The sequence below is a fragment of the Botryllus schlosseri genome, chromosome 9 (genome assembly GCF_051294905.1).
Source record: "Botryllus schlosseri isolate E-star chromosome 9, Bs_hap1, whole genome shotgun sequence".
Lineage (NCBI taxonomy): Eukaryota > Metazoa > Chordata > Ascidiacea > Stolidobranchia > Styelidae > Botryllus > Botryllus schlosseri.
In genome coordinates this window covers 19,258,190-19,283,474 of record NC_137244.1, presented here as the reverse complement: position 1 = coordinate 19,283,474, position 25,285 = coordinate 19,258,190, and the positions used below count along the sequence as shown (strand labels likewise).

The 25,285-nt window shown below is 41.5% G+C and overlaps 2 protein-coding genes and 1 non-coding gene across 3 annotated transcripts in view; 2 read left to right on the top strand and 1 right to left on the bottom strand.

The window, feature by feature from the left end:
• The window catches only part of LOC145446089 (acylcarnitine hydrolase-like), a 282,243-nt gene that overhangs the window by 154,637 nt on the left and 102,321 nt on the right, over positions 1-25,285 (bottom strand). The window lies entirely within an intron of this gene.
• On the top strand, positions 611-683 carry Trnav-uac (transfer RNA valine (anticodon UAC)). Its single transcript has one exon. It is a non-coding gene; the product is annotated as a tRNA-Val (tRNA).
• Positions 2,399-25,045, top strand: LOC145446832 (uncharacterized). The gene is made up of 16 exons (XM_080325206.1): positions 2,399-2,655; positions 3,047-3,135; positions 4,160-4,311; positions 4,374-4,550; positions 10,686-10,816; positions 13,541-13,641; positions 13,748-13,936; positions 15,004-15,147; positions 16,042-16,209; positions 17,431-17,574; positions 19,156-19,302; positions 19,366-19,521; positions 19,729-19,884; positions 20,574-20,723; positions 22,732-22,884; positions 24,848-25,045. Exons 1-16 carry the CDS (start codon positions 2,564-2,566, stop codon positions 24,928-24,930), a joined length of 2,232 nt encoding a protein of 743 aa, XP_080181332.1. The 5' UTR covers positions 2,399-2,563; the 3' UTR covers positions 24,931-25,045.

Genomic DNA, 25,285 nt, shown 5'->3' with positions numbered 1-25,285 from the left:
AGATTACCGGATCACGACCTGAACTATCGATCTCGCCTTCCGTGACATGCCACCCCATTTTTCTAGCTTACTTTTCTATACTATCTTCTTTTACTTTTCATTCAGTGTGCTTGTCTCCCCTTTACATCCCCTAGGCTAGGCCAAGGCGGGTGTCCGAATCGCTGTGCTCGGTCAGAATTGTCAGCAAGTTGTTTTAACTCTAGCTGCATGTCGTATGTAGAAACCCTTAGTGAAGACTGCACATGGACATCAGTTATATAGTGGAATGCAGCCTTGTCTCGTTAATGCTCATGGTCGCAAATAAATGTACAATGTACATCCGGACGGAGAAGTATTTTAATGTCCATCTTTCTCAGGTTGGCAAACTTGGATTCATTCTGTGACGCATAAAACTTATCAATACTTTCAGAATAGGATTTCACTTTCAAGGTAGAAACTCTCTGCGGGGCGGTCAAAATCCCTTCAAGGGCCGGATCTGGCAAGCGGGCCGTATGTCGCCGGTCGCTGCAATATAGCATAAGAGATTTGACAATATTCAGCTTACATTATTCCCTGAATATGCGAGGTTATATATGTTGTTAATTATGTCGAGAGAAGGATGACATCGCGTAGTTCCGTAGTGTAGTGGTCATCACGTCTGCTTTACACGCAGAAGGTCCTGGGTTCGAGCCCCAGCGGAACTAGTTTTTGGAGTCCATGATAATGAGCAGAGTATGAAAAACAGTACATGTAACATAATGCATGATTTCGAAAAACACCCATACTTTCTTATAACTTCTTAATTTAGTATTCAGGACGAATGTCAGTTACAGACACAAGATTCATCTTGGACATTCAAAGCTAATTGAAATGTATTTCGAATCCTGTTATACTTGTACCATTCTCGCTACACGACAACGCTTCGCGATCAGAGACAACGTAAAAGCTTTGATGAATTTATGTTTATTCTGCGGATTCGTAATTACGTTCATGTAATCATCCGGATTAGAAACAGGAGTCGCTATTTCAAAGTTGACTGAAGCCAGCATCAGAGTTTGCGGAGTCGTGAGTATATACAATTTGAAATTGCAAGTATTTCACTTTCAATGGCGAGTATCATACTTTGAGTTCTAATTACTTTCAGTTCTTTTGTCGGCAGAATATACGTTTTGAAGCATGAAAGCAAGTGTAATACCTTTATTTTCCGAAAATAGACCTACACCAAATATAACTTTTATGATCCTCAATATTTGTTATTAACGTATACTAATCGCGCAAAGTGATGAAACCCTATCCTATACAACTTCTACTTATTACTCTTCACCTAAATTATAATATGGGGTAGGGCGCTATGCCATGATATTCTCTAAAACGGGCTCTTCTAGTAAATATAGGGTTAGTATCGCATTTTTATGTCAATACTATAATCCCATGATGCGAAAGAATGCTTATTCTGTCGAAAATTTATACCTCCTGGGATGCATCCATACGAATCAAGCTCTCTGCACCTTCCGCATAGCTCAATTTGCAGCTTTTGACAGTCCATGCGAACGAATTATGACTGTTTTCAAAACTACTTACTTACTTGAGTAGATTTAAAGTAAGTTAATACTACTTCTACTTCAAGTAGTTTTAGATGGCTTATGGAAGAAGTAATCTACTCGTACTTGAGTAGGTATTTTCGTCGATACTTTTACTTCTACTTGAGTAGCTTTTTTGACTACTCTGACCACCTCTGCACCACAGATATCCGCAGATATATCATCCTGCGACATGGATGGACAATCGTCCGCCTCTTAAGGTGGTTGAAGACACTATCCACGAAACTAAAGATATTCGCAAGGTAATCATCATCGTCGACTTCCTTTGGTATACCATTTGGTTCACCGATTTCATCAATAATTTCACTAGGTTCGTCGGTGTCAGCAATAATTTGATTCAATTACATAAGTCAGTCTTGCGATTTCTGAGTGCTACTTTTTCCATGCGCATTGTGATCATTCAACCACTGCCGAGAGATTGGCTAGCTAGCACATAAAATATGGCGCACAGGTCGAATCCGTTGCAGTGAACTTCGATTTTGTAATTCGTGACTAAAAGCTATGACTTGAACACTGATGCGGACGCGACCATTTGTACCATGATTTGGACTGGGACCTGACTCGATAAAAATTGGAAATTACTCGGTTGGACTCGAATCAATAGATCAGAGAACGACTTGTGAATCGGAACCTCCTGACTCGCCGTGACTAAGTTTTTGATGCAGGTTAATTTCGATACCAGGTCATTGTCACAAGAATATGCAACCCTAGCATATCCAAATCGCAATGCAAACGATTATAATTGATCGACTCATGGCTTGTCACGAGATTCATCGATGACGAACTAAAACGTGACATGCGAGTATCCATCTGCAGCCAGTCCGTGTATGGCATTTACGTGGACGCTTAAGCGGGCAGACAATGATACCGATGCTTGTAAAGTAATTTGTGCTAATTATAAATCAGAAATTATGAGCGCGATGGAGATTTTCTTGTGCCACCACGAAAGGGATGGTTTTCAATCATAGCAAAAAGACTGCAGGATGCATTTGCAAGGCGTATTTGTTCTTTGCTGTTGTTTTTTCGCTGCAGCGGCAAGTAAGATAATAGCGGAAAACGACAATACATCCATAAGGTACGGTAAGTGTTACGGTTGCATATCAAGTGACAGCTCAACTGAGTGCTAGCTCATTCGAAAGACAAACTTGGTTGTATACATCAGCTAATTGACAGATCAACTAAGTGACAAATCACTTGAACAACAGAAATGTGATTTTTGACTGACAAATTTACAGCGCCGTTTTATTCGTTCGCTTGACAGCTCATTTTGGCGACAGAACTAACGTTGTTTCAAGCTATACTCAAATTTGTAACCGCTAACCTTATTATAAATGCGCGCTCGGGGGTGTAGAATGGTACCGTGTACAGGTACACTGTACAGTGTACATTGACGAAGCGCTACTCAGGCTTCTGTAACACAGAGCTAAGTGAAGATCATGCTCTCAAATTGATCTAATTGTTTACAGTTTACAATTTGAATTCGACCAACCCGCGGCACTATCCCTGAAAAAAGCTTCCTTGTCGTCCAACGTCGAAAGAGCCGTTGTGCTTACCAGTAAGTAAAATCGTCTATGAGTTTGGTGATCGCTATAGCAAACAAATTGTGAGGAATTTTATTTGGTCCATAAATTTTGATGTTCCGGATTATCCAAGGCAGGGGTGTGAAACATACGGCCCGCGGGCCGCATCCGGCCCACCAGACGGTTTTATCCGGTCCGCGAAGCAATTTTCAGTAGATTGAAAAATGCGTGTATTATCGAGCATATTTCTAAAGGCAAATTTGGGGATTTTATTTATCAAGAAAAACTTCCATTAAATAATCCCTCACGACACCAAATGTAGAGTAGGTTCATAGGCCATAACCATATCCGACATGTGATTTCACTTTAGTCACCATTAGGAACAAGTCGTTTACGTTGACACCAAATTTCGGGAAAGCAAAAAAGTGGATACAGAGTTCGCCTGACGCCAGTACAGCAGGACTAAAACAAAGGGTGCATAGAAATATGACAACTCATATCATCGTGAGAGCCCCTGTTTTAGCCGTTTATAACGGTACTCAACCGCACAGTCATGGTATTATTGCCATAATTCAATTGTTTGCGAATCACGGTGTAGCTAAAATAGAGCCCTTATGATCCGTAATATACTATTATATGCATAGGCTTGATAATAAAGTGTTCAAATGAAAATCAAGGGCAGGAGTTTTGAGGGAATATTTTGGAATCATTTGCAATGTGAAGGTTTGAATCCGGCCAGCAATGCAAGTTGAGTTTGACACCCCTGATCTAAAGCGATAACCGCTTAACCTCGGTGATTGTATAAGCAGCAGGGACTAGGCATTCACGGAGATTATGTTGTGATGTTATCATAATAAGTACCCATTTTGAAGGTAGGGTTATTGAGCACTCTGCTTACGTTCACCATTGCGCCGGAAGATAAGCGTTGAACATTTCTTCTGCTGTCACTGTTCGGTGTTCATGCAGTCGATCATACCTCGTGTAGGGCAAAAAAATAATAATATTACCCTGTAAGTTTTATGCTATGCTTTACTTAATACACAATGCATATATCGGTAGAGCAACAGGAATTAGCCATCGTGAAACGACACAATGACCTCCGCGAGATAGTCAAGCCTACAGCGAAGAAGATGCGCAAGATGACATGGGACAAGGAACTGTCTAAAGTCGCAACTGCATACTCGCGAAGATGTATTTATGAACACAACAAAGTAATTTTCCGAATCATAACTAACCCTAAAATCGACCTTCGACCAACGCCATCTGCTTTCAGGAGAGAAAGCACTCGCGATTTGATTACATCGGAGAAAACCTATTCATTTCCGTTGGAATGCCATGGAGTACCATTGTGCTAACAGGAGCTGTATCGGCCTGGGACGAGGAGAAGAATGATTACGATTATGAGACTAGAAAATGTAAACCAGGGAAGAAGTGCGGCCATTACACCCAAGTGAGTTTATATTATGAACGAACATACGTTAATGTAATACCCCTATTCGTTTTGTGCATAATCGTGCGTCATATCATGATTCAACTTAGTGACCTATAAGCCTAAGCCTAGTCAGATGGAAATTTATCGGTATGCTTATTTACTACCGGCCACAAGAGATTATATTATAGCAGGGGTCACCAACACGCGGCCCGCGGGCCGCATGCGGCCCGCGAGGTCATATTTTGCGGCCCGCGACCTGATTTGAAATTTCAGAAGACCACTCAGTAAAGCTGAGATTGATTTTAGTTTAAATACAATCAAGTTGTTGTTCAATGTGTGGTATTCTCTTGTGCTCAATATCACTATTCCTCACTCGCTGATGCGGCTTCGGCGATGGTAATATCATTCCACGGAGGAAGGATTTGCTGATATGAATGGGCACATTGCCTTGACGTCAATGGCCCACTAAGACCAAGCTTTACGAGGAGATAGCTCTCCCGCAAGTACTGTGTCTAGCTAACCCCAGTATCAATTCTTTAGTTCAGGAGTGGCCAAATCTGCGGCAGTAGAAGGAAAATTATGTTACCGTCGACACTTACTCACTGGAAAATGTGAAAAAAAGTTCGCTGGAGAATGGGAAAAAACTTTCGCGCTTCGCGCGACCAACAACGGGATCCCTGGGGTTATTTATAACAGGACTGCTCGCGATGACGGTGCGCAGAGTAAACCGATAGGAGTAAATAGATTGGTCTGGAGTTCACCGGCAATGGACATTGACAGTTTATCGTGGGGATTCGGCCTGCAATTAGTTCATTGCGACTATGTACTGGGATGCAGCCGTTGAGCCGTAGCCAACATAAGTAGGCTAATCGAAATGCGGCCGTGAATAGCAAAAAGGTTGGCCACATATTCACATCTTCTTTAGTTACTGAAGAATGTTGTCAGGTACCGTGTGTAGCTCATAGTTCAAAATAGAAAGAAAGTGGTGATCATGATTTTTTGTTGTTGTATTTCTTCAATAAAATATCATTTCCTTTGTGGTAACTATGCCCGTCTCCCATGTTAGAGAGAACAGCGCTGTGCTGACGTAGAATTATCAAAACGTGGCTGTTAAACTTCGTTGCCTATTTCTATCTTGATATTGAAGTCATGCGGCCCGCGGCCTCGACGAATTTTGAAAAGTGGCCCGCGACCCGTTTTGAGTTGGCGACCCCTGTATTATAGCATCTTGGTTACGAATATCAAACTAGAAAATCCAAACCACAAAGTAAATGCAGCCATTACAGTTACACTCAAGTCGCTTTATATAATTTGCGACATATAACCTTGTGTGCAATTTTGCATTGTGGAATGCGCATGAATGCAATGTATGCACCTTCAAACATGCACCATTAATTCGATGTGTATGTAATAGTCATGCCACCTTTCAAGTACATGAGCTATTACGCTAGCCTACAAGCCTAGTACTGGGAATATATGTACAGTGTGCAGTGTGCACTGTGTAGACTGCAGAGTTCAGACCCATGCTTGACCTGAAGTAGTAGGTCCGACATTAGATCACGTAGAGAATATACCCGCACGTATCGCGTATGTTACGCTGAGTTACGGTAGGGTATAAGACTGATGGTAATTCGTACCACGGATTTATTCGTATATGTTACCCGGTTACCGTGTCGGTAAAATTATTGCACCGTGATTTAGTACCTCTATCGTATCATCTAATTTACAATTGGTTTGACAGAAATCACTTGCCAAGGAGGGTTAGCGTGGCTGAATAATGACGATGATTTATTTACGTTTCCCCAATGGCGTGGCTTACGTTTTACAACGTAGTGCAGTGGTTCTCAACCTTTTTGTCTTTGTGGACCCCTTTTGGACTGTCACGGACCCCCGCGGACCCCCTTAAGTTTTGGTTCAAAATTAGCTCAATTATCGTGCAACCGTCAACTGTCTTGTGCAAATAGTAAATGTTGACTAGTGATAAACAGCCACAAAATGACTTTTCTTGAAAATCACATCATACTTTATGTAGAAATATGGTGAACTTTTATTGTTTCGAAGGTAATTTTACAGCTGTATTTATTGCCGAGATAATCTGCGTATTCGATTTGATATGAATGAGCGCCGGATATCCATTTCCTTGAAGATATATTGGTCGCGAATGTATTAATAACGCGTAACGCTTCCGACGACAGCTTTTGGTGTGAGTTATTGATGAACATATCACGTCCAGCCTATAGTCATTTCTATAAAGCATCTCATATTGAAGTTATTTAGTGGTTAGGTTAGTGGCGAGGTTTCAATTCCTTCATCGGGAGAGATTCGGAAAAAACTCAGAAATTTCTATTTCAAACGATTGTTTACTAATTTGCTTAGACTGACGACTCCAAATCCGAAATGTTTGCTTGTTTGACCTTCCCATCTCCAACATTTCATTTGTTCCACAAAACTTCCGTAAACAGCAATATTTTGCATCGGCAGGCTATTGGCATTATGACAATTAAATTGAGTTTGCAAGTAGTCGGACATTTCAACTCAGACGACCATTTCAATGTTGTGAGTCCTAGAACGTTTTAGCTATTATGAAGCGAAACAGGCCTATGCTTTTCCTAATTGAAAAATAAAATAAAAATTAGTTTATCAAGCATTTTACAAATTTTGAGGCTTCGCGTACCCCCTGAAAATGCTTCACGGACCCCCGGTTGAGAACCACTGACGTAGTGTGTAGGGTTGCATTTAAAACAAATGGTGTTTTAAAACACTTTGTATAATTCATATTTTGAACAGTGTTTAAAAAAATGCCTTCTAATTTTTTCTTTTCAATAGTTGTATAATTATGCCATAATTGTGAATACTTTCGAAAGAACATGTAGTAAAACCTACGGACGACTTGCACCTAATACAGTCGAAGTAATGGATGAGCATTGTACATGTACAGTGTACACGACATGACATGGTTGGAACCCTCGAAATTGTCGTCGGTTCAACAGTTAGAGCACGTAGTTATATATATCATTGGTACGGAATGGATATTCTGATGATGATGACCACCGACCGTCGAAATTCTGCATAACGATGTAGATCCGGTCAAATATATCTTTGGTTCTTTTATGACAGGAGTCAGACGCCTTTTTCGTCAAAGGAGTCATATGTAACCTATATTTTCAATTGTCAATGTCATTCCACTGCGACATCACAATTAAAGATTCGTGACGTCATGGCTAAAAACAAACAAAAACCAACAACAAAAATCATGTTTTAATCAAGTGCCACGTTTTAAACATGTCAGTTTTGAATTAATTTTTGTTTCAAATGTAATCCTATATAGTAGTAGTGTAGTAGTAACATGTTATCAATGCATCCTGGCTAAATCTGATTTTCCCGAAGTTAGTCATCCAATAGCGCAGATCTCGTCGGAGAAATGACGTTGATTCATCGAATCGAAATAGGCTACATCGTTTCATGCCGGAAGCATGGGATGAATTGTATAGGCTAATTATCATCAGATTCTCTAACGCGGCACCAATCCGTTCAAGTACGTAATATTCATTACATGCGATCAGGGCCGTAACAGCACTTCGTCAGCCCCCCCAAAAAAAACTTTGGTCTTGGGCCCCCATAGGGTGATAGACCGAACTTATTGGGGGCTTCGCCCCCCAGACCCCCCTTCGGCGATACTCTGTTTACCGCTATTTATCATATTCGTTGTTTAGTGAATCAGCGTTTGTCGCCTAAGCGCGCGATGCGCGGGAAATTTCTAGAATTCGTGATTGAATAGGTCAGTATGATCGGGAATTGTATATATATTGTTATCAGTTTTTATCATCTCTCTGCTCACGTAATCAGATTTGCCGGTAGAGCTGAGTGAGGTGTGTGTGAAAAGGTAGGACCACTCAATAATAATTAAACATATTCGGGCGTATGCCCGTTGGCAGGAACGAAACAGCACCTCGTCAGGCCCCCAAAATCGTGGGTCTTGGGCTCCCATAGGGTGATGAAACGACCCGTCCATCACGTTGTTCGCGTTTGTCACGAAATCATCTGTACTGTATTGTAAGCCAGCGTTATGCGCGAAAATTTTCGATAATTTATGATAAAATCGGTCAATCAGATCGGCGATTGCATATATATGATGCTATCAATTTATTGTCCTCTCTACTCACGTAATTAGATTTACCGGTAGAGCTGAGTGAAGTGTCTTGAAAACGGGAGGGCCCGCAAATAATAATTAAACATCTTCGGGCGGGCGGACCCGTTGATATGACTTCGTTACATGATGTTATTTCGTGACTTCCAGTCTGCTATCAAAAAATATAGAATCGCCCAAACGAAGGCTTCTAAGAGACGCACACGATTACAAATTGTTATTTCTTCACTAGCATAAAAATTTTCCCAGCGGGATGGTATCTGTCTTGTGAGGTTCAGATTGCAAAGACAGGAACATTCGGCGCCAGTCGTTTAGGCGCCTATGGACAATTAAACCTATATGTATTTTTTATATATAACGAAGTCTTCGGTCAGCATAAGGGCATAGACCTTTTCGGCCAAGATTTTCTCGTTGTCGATCGTTCTGGGGGCACACTTCTTGGAGTCGCATGTTATATGGCATAAAACATGATTGTATGTCTTGGTGGATCATGGCGCGGTAATAGCCCAATACCCAATAATAAAGACAAATGGCTATTGGAATTCGCGCGCAGCGCGAAAAAATTTTGAAAAAATTGCATAAATTAAAAAAAAACTTCATGATTTATGCTAATTCACGAAATAATTTTGGGCCCCCTTCGAGATCGCCCCCCCCAATGGGGGGTTTGGGGTGCGGCAGTTACGGTGCTGCGTGCGATTTGGCTTATTCCCTTGTACGGCCACTCTGTGAATGAACACAACACATTCAATTTCAAGTTATACGCGAGTATACAATATGCGATTAGTTGATGATGGTGGTCGAAGTGGTGATGCTGATTGATGCCCAACCAACCGTCTATGTCGCTCCGTGACACAACAATTTTATATCGTGCTGCAGTGAGTATGGTACTATAGCCATAGGATGTTATATTGGCAGGGATGGGAGAAAATTGAATGGGGGCGAAATTTTAACTTTAACCTAACCTTACGTCATGGATCGATTGGTACGGAGTGAACGTCCAGAGTAGTGGTCTACAATTTGGAATGGCCTTCGCACTGGCTACGGCACTGTATATGTTATTTATTGTTTTCCAACCACTGAGGTGATGTCATAGTGCCTAACTACACCGTGATGTAAACAGAGGTGATCAGAAATGAATTACTTCTACTTCTACTTGACAGTTCCCAGCCTCCTAGGCAAAACTAGGCCTGGAATACTTTTTATTTTACTTACTTAGAAATCGCTGTAGAGTAGAATTCCAGTAGAAATTTGCGACGTCACTTCTACTTCTACTAGAGTACCAACGATGAATACTTTGACCACCCCTAGATGTAGATCAGTACTTCTCGACTTTTTTAGCTTGTGTACCGGTAGAATTCGAAAACAAGAATTACCGGCCGGTGAATCTCGAGAAACCAAGACAAGTCTAGTCCTGTTGAAAACCACTAACTTGATATTGATTGTTCGGTTTCTTCCGTAATAACCGCGAATTTGCTATTTGCTAGCCCCTATTGTACTGTCAAATGTCGCTAAATTGCACTGTCGAAATTTAGCAGTATTGTGGCGTAGCCAAGTCCAAAGTAGACCACGAACTCTGTATTACGACACGAAGCAGTATATACTTCCAAATTTCTGAATCAAAATAAAATTCGATGATTCATTTTCTGTAATTAATGGACAAGCGTTCAACTTGTGACGTTTTACAATTGAGATATCAATTGCGATATATTTGACGGAAGGTATGTTGACATGGACCGGCTGTTGAGAACCATTGATGTAGGATTGTAGGTATTCAATGGTATTAACATCAAGCATAGCAATTCGAAACGCACTAAAAACGTTAAGATGACTATGGTAGTAGCAAAGCAACTGGATTACTAACTAGTCGATATTTCCAAACATGAAGCAAAAACTACGATACCGTCCGAAACATATAACGCAGTTCCGTACCGTATATCTATATATTGCACTTTGGCGCAAATTTCCCGGCTAGAGTTTCAAATTACACCTCAAGCACTGTTTTTCAGACAGCCTGGGATGATACATTCAAGGTGGGATGCGGAGTTACTGTTTGTCGCCGAGTCACTGTAAACGGCAGAACGTGGCGATCTGCTACATTGTTTGCTTGTAATTACGGACCAGGAGGAAACTATCCAAGGTAGCAATTTAAAATGATTGGAAAGGTGTGGGTTAGCATCTCTTATAAATGATATCATGCCTTGTATAAATGTCAGCTATATTGTGCATCCGGTACCGGCAGAACACACAAAATAGCTACGAACTGTTGTAACTTCGCTTGGCTGTACCAGACTATAGGTTAGTCGAGAAACTTGCTGACTCGATTCGATTGAGACCACTTACCTCCATTGCATTGCATCCAGCTATCCAAGCCTACCCCTGACACCTGATCAAATGTAAATCACAAATTTACATGAATAGATTTCTAATATACTTACTTACTAAGAAAGCTCACGTCAACTTCAAAGTATAAGCCACAATAAGTTAAAACAGCAATTAGCTCTTTCTATATATGCTAAACCAGTGGTTCTTAACCTTGCCCCCAGCGCCCCCCAGGGGGCGCTGGCGATGTTGAAGGGGGGCGGAAACGCTCAGGGGGCGATATGGGGGGCGCTGGGCTCAGGGGGGCGGTATGGGGGGCGCTGGAGAAAAATGGCTTCGCAGTAGATGATGTGGTGATAGGACATATCCTTAATGAGTATTCAGAGCAAATTAACACCGAAAACTTCGTTACATATAGCCTTCAAAATACATATAGGTTTAATTGTCCATGGGCGCCTAAATGACTGACACCGAATGTTCCTGTCTTGGAAATCTGAACCCCAGAAGACGAATTCCATCTGGCAGGGAAAAATTATATGTCAGTTAAGAAATACCAATCTGAAATCGTGTGCGTCTTTTAGTTTAGTACGATTGGGCGACAGGGATATTCCTGTTGGGCGATATCCCCGTTGAGCGATTCTATATTTTTTGATATTGCAGACAGGGGGTCACGAAATAACATCATGCAACGAGGTCATACCAACGGGTTCGCCTGCCCGAATATGTTTAATTATTGGTAACGGGCCCTACAGTTTCCAAGAAACCTCACAATGTTCGCTTTAAGTTTTGATGAGTCTGCGCACACTCAACAACTCACTGCGCTGACCCTTGGACAACAGTGCGTAACGACTAAAAAAACTCCGGATTTGTTGTGCGCAACGTAGATTTTCTGTGCGCAGAGACCGTGTCAGCACTGCGCACGTGCGCAGCTCAGAGGGAGCTTTGCACCTAACTCAGCTCTACCGGTAAATGTGTTTACGTGAGCAGAGAGAGGATAAAAATTGATCTCAATTTACATGCAATTCCCGATGATATTGACCAATTCAATCATTAATTAGTGAAATTTTTCGCACTTCGCGCGACTACGCGAGAATAGCTCCCTCAGTAAATGTACACCCAATGTAGATACCTAATAGGCTATCAGCAAATAGCGGACAGCCTAATGGGGGTCTGGGAGCGAAGTCCCCCGGAAGTTTGGTTTATCACCCGATGGGGGCCCAGGACCAACGTTTTATGTTTGGGGAGGGGGGCTGACGAAGTGCTGTTACGGCCCTGGTAACGAATAAGTGTACCTGCGGGAACGCCCGAATATGTTTAATTATTAATTACGTGCCCCTTATTTTCCTATACAACAGCTCACTCAGTGCTACTGGTAAATCTGATTACGTGGGCTGAGAGGATAAAAAGTTTATAGCGACTTATAAATGTAATTACCATGCATTATAGCAAATTTTGGTACCTAGGGCGACCAGGCCACATAAACTTTGCTGACCATCAAAATCACGATATGGGGTTCGTGGGGGCGAAGCCCTCAGAAGTTCGGTTTATCACGCTATGGGTGCGCAAGGCAATCGTTTTTAGGGGGGTTGACGAAGTGCTGTCACGGCCCTCCCTCTTACTCATTGTCTTTATTACATTCCTTACAATATGAAGTTGAGGGGGGCGCTGGAGCACGATAATTTTTGAAAGGGGGCGCTGGACGGAAAAAGGTTAAGAACCACTGTGCTAAACTTATAATCGAAATCGCTAATACAACACAATAACCTGAATGAACACGAACACTTGAATCCGTAAATTTAGTCAAAATCGAATAACTGTCAAAGGCCAACCAGCAGCAAAGCCACTAAACTTGAGCAAGTGACCGTAAGGCCACGAGAGCAATATGCTCAGTTTGTCCACTAAGGGCACTGTTGAGCTGTAAGGCTCGCACACCAGAGATGAGCATGGATTAGGATTAGGTTTTGAAAAAACAGGATTTGTGAAATTTTGTCGGATTTGGATTGGATTTGGATTAGACATTTTTTTCAGAACGGATTAGGATTTGGATTGGATTTACCTATTTTCTGGGAGATTGAAATGTCGTGTGGCGAATGGCAACAAACTTTATTCAGATCAGTTATTAATGTACTTATGGTTACTAAGTTATCTTGAATCAAGTGAATCGTTGGTTGTGAAAGAAAATTTTCGAATCCCTCCATTGCATAAATTAGTATTTTTTCTGAATTTCCAGTTGGAATCGGATTAGGATTGGACATGGACTTGAATAAGAAAAAGTTATGGATTAGGATTTGGATTTGGATTTCAAGGTTCGGATTTGGATTGGATTAGGACATAGAAATTTCAAATCCGCTCATCTCTGTCGCACACACAGTCATTTTTTTCTGTAGGTAATTTATGAATGCATCAGTGAGTTGGATGTCAATATGCCTCAAATAATGTTTAAAAAGTAGAACTTTTTGACTACGTTCCAAACTTTTGTTACACCATTGGTTGAATTTAATGCTGCAATAACAGCGTGTAATTACAATAGTTGAATTTCTAGACATCCTTTCATTGCCGGTCCGTCGTGTTCCGAGTGCGACGAGGGAGACGTTTGCGAAGACAATCTGTGTACCAACCGGATAAGAGACTTGGATTTCGACGGTAATGATTTTGTTTCGGAGATAGCTAGAGGCATATACTGACTCATGAATCATGGTTGATCAGCACCTTCGATAGAATGCCCAACAAGGCAAATTTAATGTTTCAGCGGCGAAGGGCCAGTGGAATGATTGGTCCCCTTGGTCTGAATGCTCGCAAACATGTCTCGGAGGAATGGCGACCCGACAAAGAACATGCAACACGTTCGTAAGCTCAGATTGCCAGGGGTTCTCTAGGGAATCGACTTTGACGTGTGCATTGGATTTATGCGGTAACGAGTTTGGCGGCGGAAACAGCGGTGAGTTGAGATGGGTGCGGGAGATGAACAGATAGGCGATAGATATATAATGTGAGATGAAGGTGTTGAGCTCATATGGTGAAGGCGGCAAAATTGAAGGATGCTAGGTCTCCATAAACACCCGGTTTATACTATGATTGAGCTATGTTTCTTCGCCGACCAGATATAGATATAGGAATAGATCTAAATATAGATATTAATGGAATATATCTGATATCAGTATGCAATGCATAGATATACCTTACACTGTCATAAATTGTATTATTATGATTTTTCGTGTCGGTATGATGTGTTTTAGAGTGAATCGTATCTGATCTTGACCACCAACTGAGATCATGCTCCTATTTAAATGCAATGTCAGTCTCTTACGGAATCTGCGAACATGAGACTCTTACATACTTCTAATGAATCTAATCGGACCAATGTGTATCCATAATACCAATAATAACTATTCTGTATTCAAGTTTTTGCATCACTTTTAACCGAAGGTGGACAATCTTATGCTTTTTAAAAGAGCTGAATTAGGTGATGTCTACTTGCACTACATGTGCCTACTTTTACTACTAGGCCTACTTGAAAGTTTTTATGTAATATTACTCACCGTACTTCACTAAACTCTAAACTGCTTGTTTGCTTACTTACTTTCATAGTTTGGGGGTAGGTTTACAACACTTGCATTGTTATGTTATGACAACCGAAGAAATACCTACTGTGTCACGGTAACCGAATGTAATTTTTAAAATCGCTTCTACATATTTGTAGGGTCATTGGTCATTTTACGTTAGTCGAGAAGATATATCTTGCAATTCCGAACGAATCCCACTTCCGATTAACTGCCAAAAGTGCGTGCTCCTCGAGAAAATATACTTTAAACTACTTAATTGAGCACTTTTCAGGCATCCATTTTTACTTCCAGTTGGAATGTTGACATGCCTTGGAAATCACTACTTCAATTCCCGTAGTTCAGCAGAAATTAATGATGTTAGTTGTACTTAAGTACCAACCCGACTATGCTCTGAAATCTGAATACCGCTGACTTTACCAAACATGTTGCGTTAATTTTGAAGGAAATTTCGGACCTTGGAGTGATTGGGGTGACTGTTCCGTAACGTGTGCAGGCGGTACCCGAAGGAGAACTCGGAAATGCATGAGCACATTTTGCTCCGGGCCGAACATTGTAACGATCTCGTGCAATGAGCAGACTTGTCCAGGTGCGAAAATTCGTGGCCTTTCTAATTCCACTCGCAACCATATCGCGCATGACTTGGAGATGAAATAATGCAAGGATCTGATATGTTGATCGGAATATTTGATCTGCAGTGTTGGGATCTAGTTACCAGATTCGACTCGCTGCAAATAGTGACTCGAGTCAACTGAAAACATTTCAATATTTTTGAAGTCAAGTCATGACTCCAGTCACGCAAGTTTTCGAAATGACTCGAGTCCAGCCGAATCATCTTAAATTTTCCGATATCGAGTTAATTCCAAGTAATCACATGTATTTCCAGCTTGAATCTTGTTATTTGATGTGCTCACTGCTCATGAGCATGCAATTATGCATATATGTACTGTACTTGATGCCATGCCATCTTGAATTACTTATGTAGCTGGGAAGTAGGCCTACGTTAGAAATCATTCAATGTTAGCTACATTTTGACTGGAATACCGCAAAAATTTTACAGGCTGCGCCGAGCTCATACTCGCGTGGAGTAAAAATAGTGTTTGAGAATGCTGAAGAAATTTGATACTAAATTTCAACGAAATGACTAAGGAATTACCGACTTTAGTTCTTATAGTAAAACAAAGCCTCAATCCGCAACCATTACAATTATAGTTGTATGTACTCATATAACGTAGTAGAATATTTGATGACTTTTCAATTGACAAGGAGGCTCGTCTATGATTCACTAGACATTCCATACTTCGCATACTTCCACGTCAGAGATCAATCATTTCATTGGATGGCAGCGACTTGATTCAATCGAGTCGTCCCAGCACGTTGGTGTCTGCGAGTTACGATTGTCATGCGACACTGTTCACGAACATTTTAGTGCAATACTACGTCACTTTTTTGTCACAGTACAATTTATATGTTTTCATTTCAGCTGTCGATAGAGCATCGAAAGGGACGTGGTCTGCTTGGGGTCGATGGAGCGAGTGCTCAGTCACCTGCGGAGCAGGTAGGCGGACCAAAACGCGGCAGTGTCGCGGTGTCAATTGTTCGGGAAATCGCGTGATGAGAGAGCTATGCAACCCTGGCATGTGTACAGGAGGTGTGTAAATTCATAGTGTGGTCGAAATTCGACTACACTAATATAGCGTCCCATTGCGATGTCACTGTACCGTCTAAATGCATAAGGGAGTTCACTCGCAGAATTCCCCTTGCTTAGAGCTCGTGGATGCGATATTAAAGACAGAGGATATCAGTAGCGATAAGTACTTTTGCTCAACTCATGTAACGTTTTCATATTTGCATTGCTCAAGTGGTTATCTTTGTTTTAGATCATACTTCCACCTCTACCTGAACAGTTTTAGACGTAACTACTTACTTTTACCACTTTGGATCTTGAAACACAAAGAGCAGTTTTGTCATAAGCTAGCATCACTTCTGTGAGTAAAATTTTCACGAAAATCGCGTGAAGTAGCCCCCGTATCACCATATTTTAATATATTATTAAAGATAGGGGTTATTTGTATTAGTCGCAACAGTCATTTTGTGTTAGTCAGGAAAATACATCTTGCGGTTTAGGAAGCAGCCACTTCCGATACTGCTAGGTCTATGCTCCCCCTTCACCAAATCTACCTTTTTTATGTTATACATGGAGATCTGTCAACTACTTCTAGTTTTATAATGTATTCGATATCGCTACTTCTACTTGTAACCGAGTAGAAATTGACGGCGATACTACTAATTCTACCTGAGTAGCACCAATGTCTATACTTTGACCAACTCTGATTATAGACCACTAATGGTGATGCAGAATTTCTATAAATAAACGCATACTTCTATTCTAAATTCGGGCGTCAGTGCACTCTTAGCGAAAATAGTGTGTACTTCCACCCGCGTACCAGCCCTGATACACGGGTCTGTATATACATACATCCATGGCACATGAAACAAGAATCTACCTCAGACTTATACCGCGGTATAAATCGAGTACAACATTATAATTCAAATGATGCATGTATACGTAGGAACGTATGCATGTAGGGTTGGTACGTGATTTATTACCGCGACATAATTCCGAGTTCTGTTTTCCTGCACCACCCTTTTCGACCCTTTATGTGCGAATACACACTCTTTTTTGCTAAGAGTGTGGAATATACGCTCTAATGTCACATGTTATACCTTCAACCGTTTCCGTATATATTTTGTGTGTACGTATACGAGTGTGTGATATGTTTTGACGTGCGGGCAATAGTGAAATATTCATCAAACGAATGGGAACGTGGCAATTTTCCATGATTGATTGATTATTATAATTGATTAACAGTGTGGTCCGGTTGGAGTACTTGGACCGTGTGCACTGCTACTTGTGGGGGCGGAACAAAAGTGCGCGGTCGCAGGTGTACGACAGGATCGAATTGCATCGGATCGTCGGAGAATATTCTAGCTTGCAACACGAAGCAATGTCCAGGTCTGTATATATCAGTGTTGGGATGACTCGAGTCATGACTTGACTCGAGTCAGACTCGAGTCACATTTTCGTATGACTTGACTTGACTCGAGTCACTTTGTTAAAATGACTTGACTTGACTTGACTTGACTCGTCGTATCGGAAATGTGGATTGACTCGTGACTCGGAGCAAAATTCACGAGTCAATTTCAAGTCATCAAGTAATCGATGTTGATAAAAATCACTGTATCTTGCATATCTTCGGATTGTTTGCAAAACGCTGGTGTAACCAGTGAGAGCGAACAATCAATCAATGATCGTGCGTTTTACTGAGCTTCCATTGTTAACTCACAAAAAATTGACCGCTAACGAAGTGATCGAAGCTTACAGCTTACGTTGTCGTAAACTAGTATGTATAGTGAAGTAATTTACTAGCAAAAGGTCTATTTCTGTTCTCTGTTCCTACCTTAACCAAACCTCTTGTTTCATTGAAATTGAATTCGAATAAAGTTTATATAGTACTCAACCATTGGCGCAGGCTCGAATTGTATCATATCAATTTATATATGGGTAATGTGCTGCATCTTATCAATTCGTTTCACTATTCTCTATTTCGGCTGGTAATTATAGACTGAGGCTTTGCAATTCGTAGTTTTACGTATATGTGAGCGATACAATGCCTTCTTGCGTGTATATTCAACTCTATATTCGTTCATTTGTTCACAATCAATGACCGCACGCAATCGGTACTTCAGACAGCTAGCAAAATGCAATGACGTAACCATGCCTCATACTTCGAAAAGGCAACTTGACTTGAATTGTGACTTGACTCGTGACTTGACTTGACTTGACTCGACTTGACTCGAGTCACCTCCAAAAATCGAGTGACTTGACTTGACTCGAGTCACCTTCGAAAATCGATTGACTTGACTTGACTCGAGTCAAATTGTGCAGTGACTCGAAATGACTCGTGACTCGAAGGTAGTGACTTGATCCCAACACTGGTATATATATTGCGGTTTTCAGTGGTGGTCCGTAACTGAGTACTTTTCCGAAGTATACTCAAGTAGGTATTGCATATACTTACAGTTCCTCAAATGGTTATGTTTGTAGACTCTTCTTTTTTTGGCAAAAATATTAAGTCGTTCCCTTTTTGATTTTTAAAAAGTATAAACTAGTTTCAGGACAAGTTTGCATCACTTTATGAGTGACATTGTCATAAGAACAGAGTGGAATAGGCCCTGTATCAATACCGCCAACTGAAGATATTTTTGAAAACTCTATCTATTTGTAGCGCAATTATAAGTAATTAGTCATATTGCGTTACTCGCGAAGATACGTTTTGCAATTGCAATTTTGCAATTAAATCCACTTTTGAAACTATCAACTTGAGAACAGCAACCTGCGATAACTTATCGTTGAGAGCTTTGCCCGAACTTTCATGTTCTACTTTCAAGCGCAGTATAGTTTTTACACGTCTCGGAAATCGCTCTTCTATACCTCGAAGTGAATATAAATTTAGTTCTACTTCTACTTGAATGACACCGCTGGCCACACTTGGACCACCTCTGAATATTAGAAAGCCTATATTTCGTAATCCAGGAATACTAACTGCATGGTCAGAATGGTCTCAATGCTCCCGGAGTTGCGGGTCGGGACAGCGTTTTCAGACTAGATCTTGCGTAACCGGAGCAAACTGCGTCGGACGGAGGCGGCAGCGGGCGTCTTGCAACGAAGGAAAGTGCCCGGGTGAGGTCGATGGCATGCACGACAATCGAACTGAAGCTATAACTTGCGCCTTCAATCTGCCAGAATTGAGCGATTGGAATTCATGGAGTGCGTGTGATGTCACGTGCGGATCTGGAAGCAGATTACGCACAAGGTCATGCGGAGGCGACAGTCCTGATGCGTGCGATGCGACCCTGTCACAGTCACAGGCGTGTAACCGGCCGCAATGTATAACCCCGGGTAAGCTTGATAGTATAGATCAGGATCTCAAACACGCGAACCGCGTCGAAAGCAAGTAAAACAGCAACTCCGAAAAAAGTAGAAGTAATGCTTCGTTACTGACCACCTATGAATAACGTTCCCATGCCATATCTTTGTATTTATTATGTACCTATATCTACCCCTACACAGGTTTCAATTATACGCGCGTGATTATTTTGTACGCAGGATGGAATTTCTGGAGCGCGTGGAAGAATTGCAACGTGACATGTGGAGCGGGATTCAAGTCCAGTAACAGGACATGTAACGGCGATGCACCCGGATCGAAAAGCTGCCCAGGAAATGCAGTGCGATACAGGCGTTGCCAGAGGAAGCCATGCGCAGGTGACAATCAATTCATATACGTGCGAGACCCTTGCGTTTATTAATGCAACGATTTATCTGATATGCTTTATTGCTGATAATTATCCGTTGTATAGCATGGGAATAAGCTTGGTTTGAAAATGTCGTTCACAAGTTTACAACTGCATGATGAGCACGCCGGTTCACAACTCAACTGCATTCTTTATTCACGTAATATTGCGTAACGGTAATTTAAGCGATATCAGTACTGCAACGAAGTACTTCTCCTTATTCAGAAATTTCAAGTGGGCTTTGCTTACTTTCACTACACTTGCTCCAATGGTTTTAATTTTAAACCACTTTCACTTCACAATTTCCAATTAATTAGGCAAAACTAAGCCTAGAAAACTTGCTTGCTTACCTACTACTTGAGTTATATTTACGACGGTAGCTCTGCTTCTACTTCAGCACCAACGCTGAGTACTTTGACTACTGATATTGACGAAGGGATAAATCTGATATATCGAGACCTCTACTTTGGCTTTACTACACTCTTGATGCCGATTGCTGTATGTCGTGTTTAGTCAAACGCAATTTTTGATACTTCCTCTGGGTGTTGGAGGCATGTATGTTCGTTTGGCGCAAAAATATCACTCTTAAGCTTCGCTTTTCAATTCACGTTATGTCATAAGTCATAAGTCAATAAAAGTCATACCCATGCAATCTTGCAGTGTACTCTCAATGGTCGGAATGGTCGGAATGCAGCACGACGTGCGACGACGGCACTAAAACCCGGATCAGATCGTGCCGGAACGGACGCGACTGCGCTGGAGATAGTGTCCAAGAAACAAGATGTAGTATACGAAAGTGTACAAAATCAGGTGCGAAACAGATCACCAGTTAGCCAAGCTGAAGAATTACTTCTACTTTTTGAAGTAATAAAGTAGGCTTTGCCTGTTAGCACCACCACCACTAAAATGGTTTTAACTGTAGACATTATTTACACTTCTACTTAACAGTTTCCGGTTGTTTTAGGCCAGTGGTTCTTAACCTTTCCCCCAGCGCCCCCCAGGGGGCGCTGGCGATGTTGAAGGGGGGCGGAAACGCTCAGGGGGCGATATGGGGGGCGCTGGGCTCAGGGGGGCGGTATGGGGGGCGCTGGAGAAAAATGGCTTCGCAGTAGATGATGTGGTGATAGGACATATCCTTAATGAGTATTCAGAGCAAATTAACACCGAAAACTTCGTTACATATAACCTTCAAAATACATATAGGTTTAATTGTCCATGGGCGCCTAAATGACTGACACCGAATGTTCCTGTCTTGGAAATCTGAACCGCAGAAGACGAATTCCCTCTGGCAGGAAAAAATAATATGTCAGTGAAGAAATACCAATCTGAAAGCGTGTGCGTCTTTTAGTTTAGTACGATTGGGCGACAGGGATATTCCTGTTGGGCGATATCCCCGTTGAGCGATTCTGTATTTTTTGATATTGCAGACAGGGGGTCACGAAATAACATCATGCAACGAGGTCATACCAACGGGTTCGCCTGCCCGAATATGTTTAATTATTGGTAACGGGCCCTACAGTTTCCAAGAAACCTCACAATGTTCGCTTTAAGTTTTGATGAGTCTGCGCACACTCAACAACTCACTGCGCTGACCCTTGGACAACAGTGCGTAACGACTAAAAAAAGGTAATAACTCCGGATTTGTTGTGCGCAACGTAGATTTTCTGTGCGCAGAGACCGTGTCAGCACTGCGCACGTGCGCAGCTTAGAGGGAACATTGCACCTAACTCAGCTCTACCGGTACATGTGTTTACGTGAGCAGAGAGAGGATAAAAATTGATCTCAATTTACATGCAATTCCCGATGATATTGACCAATTCAATCATTAATTAGTGAAATTTTTCGCACTTCGCGCGACTAGGCGAGAATATCTCCCTCAGTAAATGTACACCCAATGTAGATACCTAATAGGCTATCAGCAAATAGCGGACAGCCTAATGGGGGTCTGGGAGCGAAGTCCCCCGGAAGTTTGGTTTATCACCCGATGGGGGCCCAGGACCAACGTTTTATGTTTGGGGAGGGGGGCTGACGAAGTGCTGTTACGGCCCTGGTAACGAATAATTGTACCTGCGGGAACGCCCGAATATGTTTAATTATTAATTACGTGCCCCTTATTTTCCTATACAACAGCTCACTCAGTGCTACTGGTAAATCTGATTACGTGGGCTGAGAGGATAAAAAGTTTATAGCGACTTATAAATGTAATTACCATGCATTATAGCAAATTTTGGTACCTAGGGCGACCAGGCCACATAAGCTTTGCTGACCATCAAAATCACGATATGTGGTTCGTGGGGGCGAAGCCCTCAGAAGTTCGGTTTTTCTCGCTATGGGTGCGCAAGGCAATCGTTTTTAGGGGGGTTGACGAAGTGCTGTTACGGCCCTCCCTCTTACTCATTGTCTTTATTACATTCCTTACAATATGAAGTTGAGGGGGGCGCTGGAGCACGATAATTTTTGAAAGGGGGCGCTGGACGAAAAAAGGTTAAGAACCACTGTTTTAGGCAAAACCAGGCCTGGAATACATAATTTTCTGCTCACTTCTACTTGTATACCTGTGTAAAATTATACAACGTTACTTTCTCTTCAACTTGAGTACGAACGATGACTACAGATTACTTGACCCACTCTTCATTATAGGCATGGGCGAAATCGAATATCTGTAGGATTCGATTCCTAATCGAGTATGACAATTCGAGTGGAGTATTCGACTATCCCTCATTATGGCGTCATAAGAGTATGATGATGTGAAAAGTTCAAATATGCAGGCTACCTTTTACGCAATCACCTAAAATAAGATTTGTTATGTTTATCGTAGTGTGGGGGAGATGGGGAAAGTGGTCTAGATGCTCAGAGGATTGCGGGGAAGGAGTGCACACGAGAACTCGTCCTTGCCTGCTAGGAACTGACGGGATCACGTGCTCGGGAAGCAACGATGATACAAAGAAATGTCAAGTCAAAGCTTGTGGAGGTAAGCACGCTTTTAACATCGTCGAAACTGAATGCTCCACGATGGACTTCCCTAATCCTTCGTATTTTATGATGTCAGGGGTGGTCCTGGTCACTAGCGAAGTAGCCTCCTACTTTTTCGTAGTTTTCTTGGCCCGTACTGGCCCTACTTACTCAAGAAGGTTTTTTTCGACTATAGGCCTATCCTTCAACTTCTACTTAACAATTTTTTCAGGCCAAACTAGGCCTAGAATACATACTTATTTTATATGCTTGCATATCTCTACTTCTTCTTGTACTTGAGTAGAAATCTACGACGTTATTTCTACTTCTGCTTGAGCACCAAGAATGACTACTATGGCCAGATATGTGCAATCCTGCTGAACTAACACTCGTTCAACAAAGCTTTTAAGGCAGGGGTGTCATACATACGATTGAAAAAGGATTATATTATCCATCACATTTGTAACAAATGTTGAGCTTTGCAAGAACACTTTCTTCAAATATCCCTCAACACAGCAAATGTCGAGCATGCTCAATATAGTTCACATTATAACCACCCGACTGCGACGTTGTGGTTTCACTCTAATAACCACTGGGAACAAGTCGGTGACATTGACACCCAATTTCGAGAAGGCAAAAAGTGCGCACTCACCACTCAGTTCAGATTTTTACGGATAAATGGACCAAAAGCAGCGAAAACGCCAATGCTGCACCGTTATATGCAGTTTACATGGAGAATATATCAGCTACATAAATATATATTTCAAATATCTATGATAGCACTGCCGTGTCACTTTCAACGCAATAAGTCCCCGGACGAGAAACCCGACTCGCTATTCAACAATAATAAATCCAATTACAACGCCCGCGTTTACAGTTAAATATCCTATTCCTGTATTCATCACAACGCATGCGCAGGGCTAACCTCAGATTATGACTAAAGCCAAGGAAACACAGAATTAATGTCTACTTGTATCGTCGGTAGGGCTGGGCAAAATCGAGTACCTGAGTGATTCGATTCTGAATCACGCATTATGCTTCGAGTCGAGTCGAGTATTCGAGTATCACTCATTATGACGTCATAACATAATGTAATATGTCAAAGTTAAAATATGTACCTTTTATGCCACCACAAAGGATAAAATGCCTGTTATCCGTCACATTAAGAATACTTTGGCATTTTTTCGACCATCCCGATTTCATTGCACTTCTTGACAATGTTGTAGGACTTCGAAAATATGCTTTTCCAGTAACGTTCGTAGCTTTGTACTATGTCTCGTATGCTGCGACACGGCCAATCAAGGTTTCGAGGCTTCCTCAGTGAAAAATAGTATCAAAACTATAATTCTCGTTGTTACTTCAACTTTCAGCTGCGAGAAGCGTATAATTTCAGTACTCGAAAAAATCGTCTTTTACTACTCGACTCGAATCATTAAAATTAATACTCGATTCAGATTCGAGTACTCGAATCATTGTGCCCAGCCCTAATCGTCGGTAATGCCACTGTTCTATCGCTTCTTAACTGTATTCAACCGGACAATTATCGTATTTTTGCCAATTTCATTGTTGGCAAATAATAATATTTCGACGCGCTAGAATAAAACCCCTACGATCCGTGTATTATATATATATATATATGCTTGATAATAAAGTATTCCAGCGAGAAGCAATGGCACGAGGCGACATTTTGGATTCAGTTGAATGGTCCGGCCCGCGAGCAAATTCAAGACTTGAATCCGGGCCGCGACGCAATTTGAGTTTGACATCCCTGTTTTAAGGTCATCGATCAAAACTGTTTAGGCCTGCATATAGTCATGAACGACAACCCAAACACCAAGATAAAAGCCTCTATGGAGCAGATTTCTTTTTCAGCCCAAGTGCATGTTATTAAAGAATTTTGAATACGTCCGTTATAGATAATCCTCTTTACCAGTATAGTCTTGTCAATTGTTATATATTTTAAAATGTGTGTCTGTTTTTAGGGAATTCAGCTAGCACAACGCTACCGCCAGCATTTCTCATTCGAGTCATCATTGCCACAGTCATAATTTACATACATCTATGAAGAACCGAATGCAGAATGATGAATAGAACAATCTTTTCTTTTTAAATCGTTATGCACAAATGCACACTGTCATTTAAAAGCACTTCCAATACAATGCTAGTCATGTTATGCGCAGCGACTTTGTTTTGATTTAGTTCTGTACGAGTATGCAGTTTCACTAGTATACGATACAGCTTATTCGTCGTGAATATTTCCTGGTTATAGTAAATTTTACAGTTGCTGTCGCTTGAACAACGCCACGGTAACCGGCGCTATGACCAAGTCCAGATTTCGTTCCAACTTAGAAGCCTATATAAATAAATTTCGAATTATTTGCTACGCAATCCTTGTTTTCGTGCAGGCACAGTTGACGTCG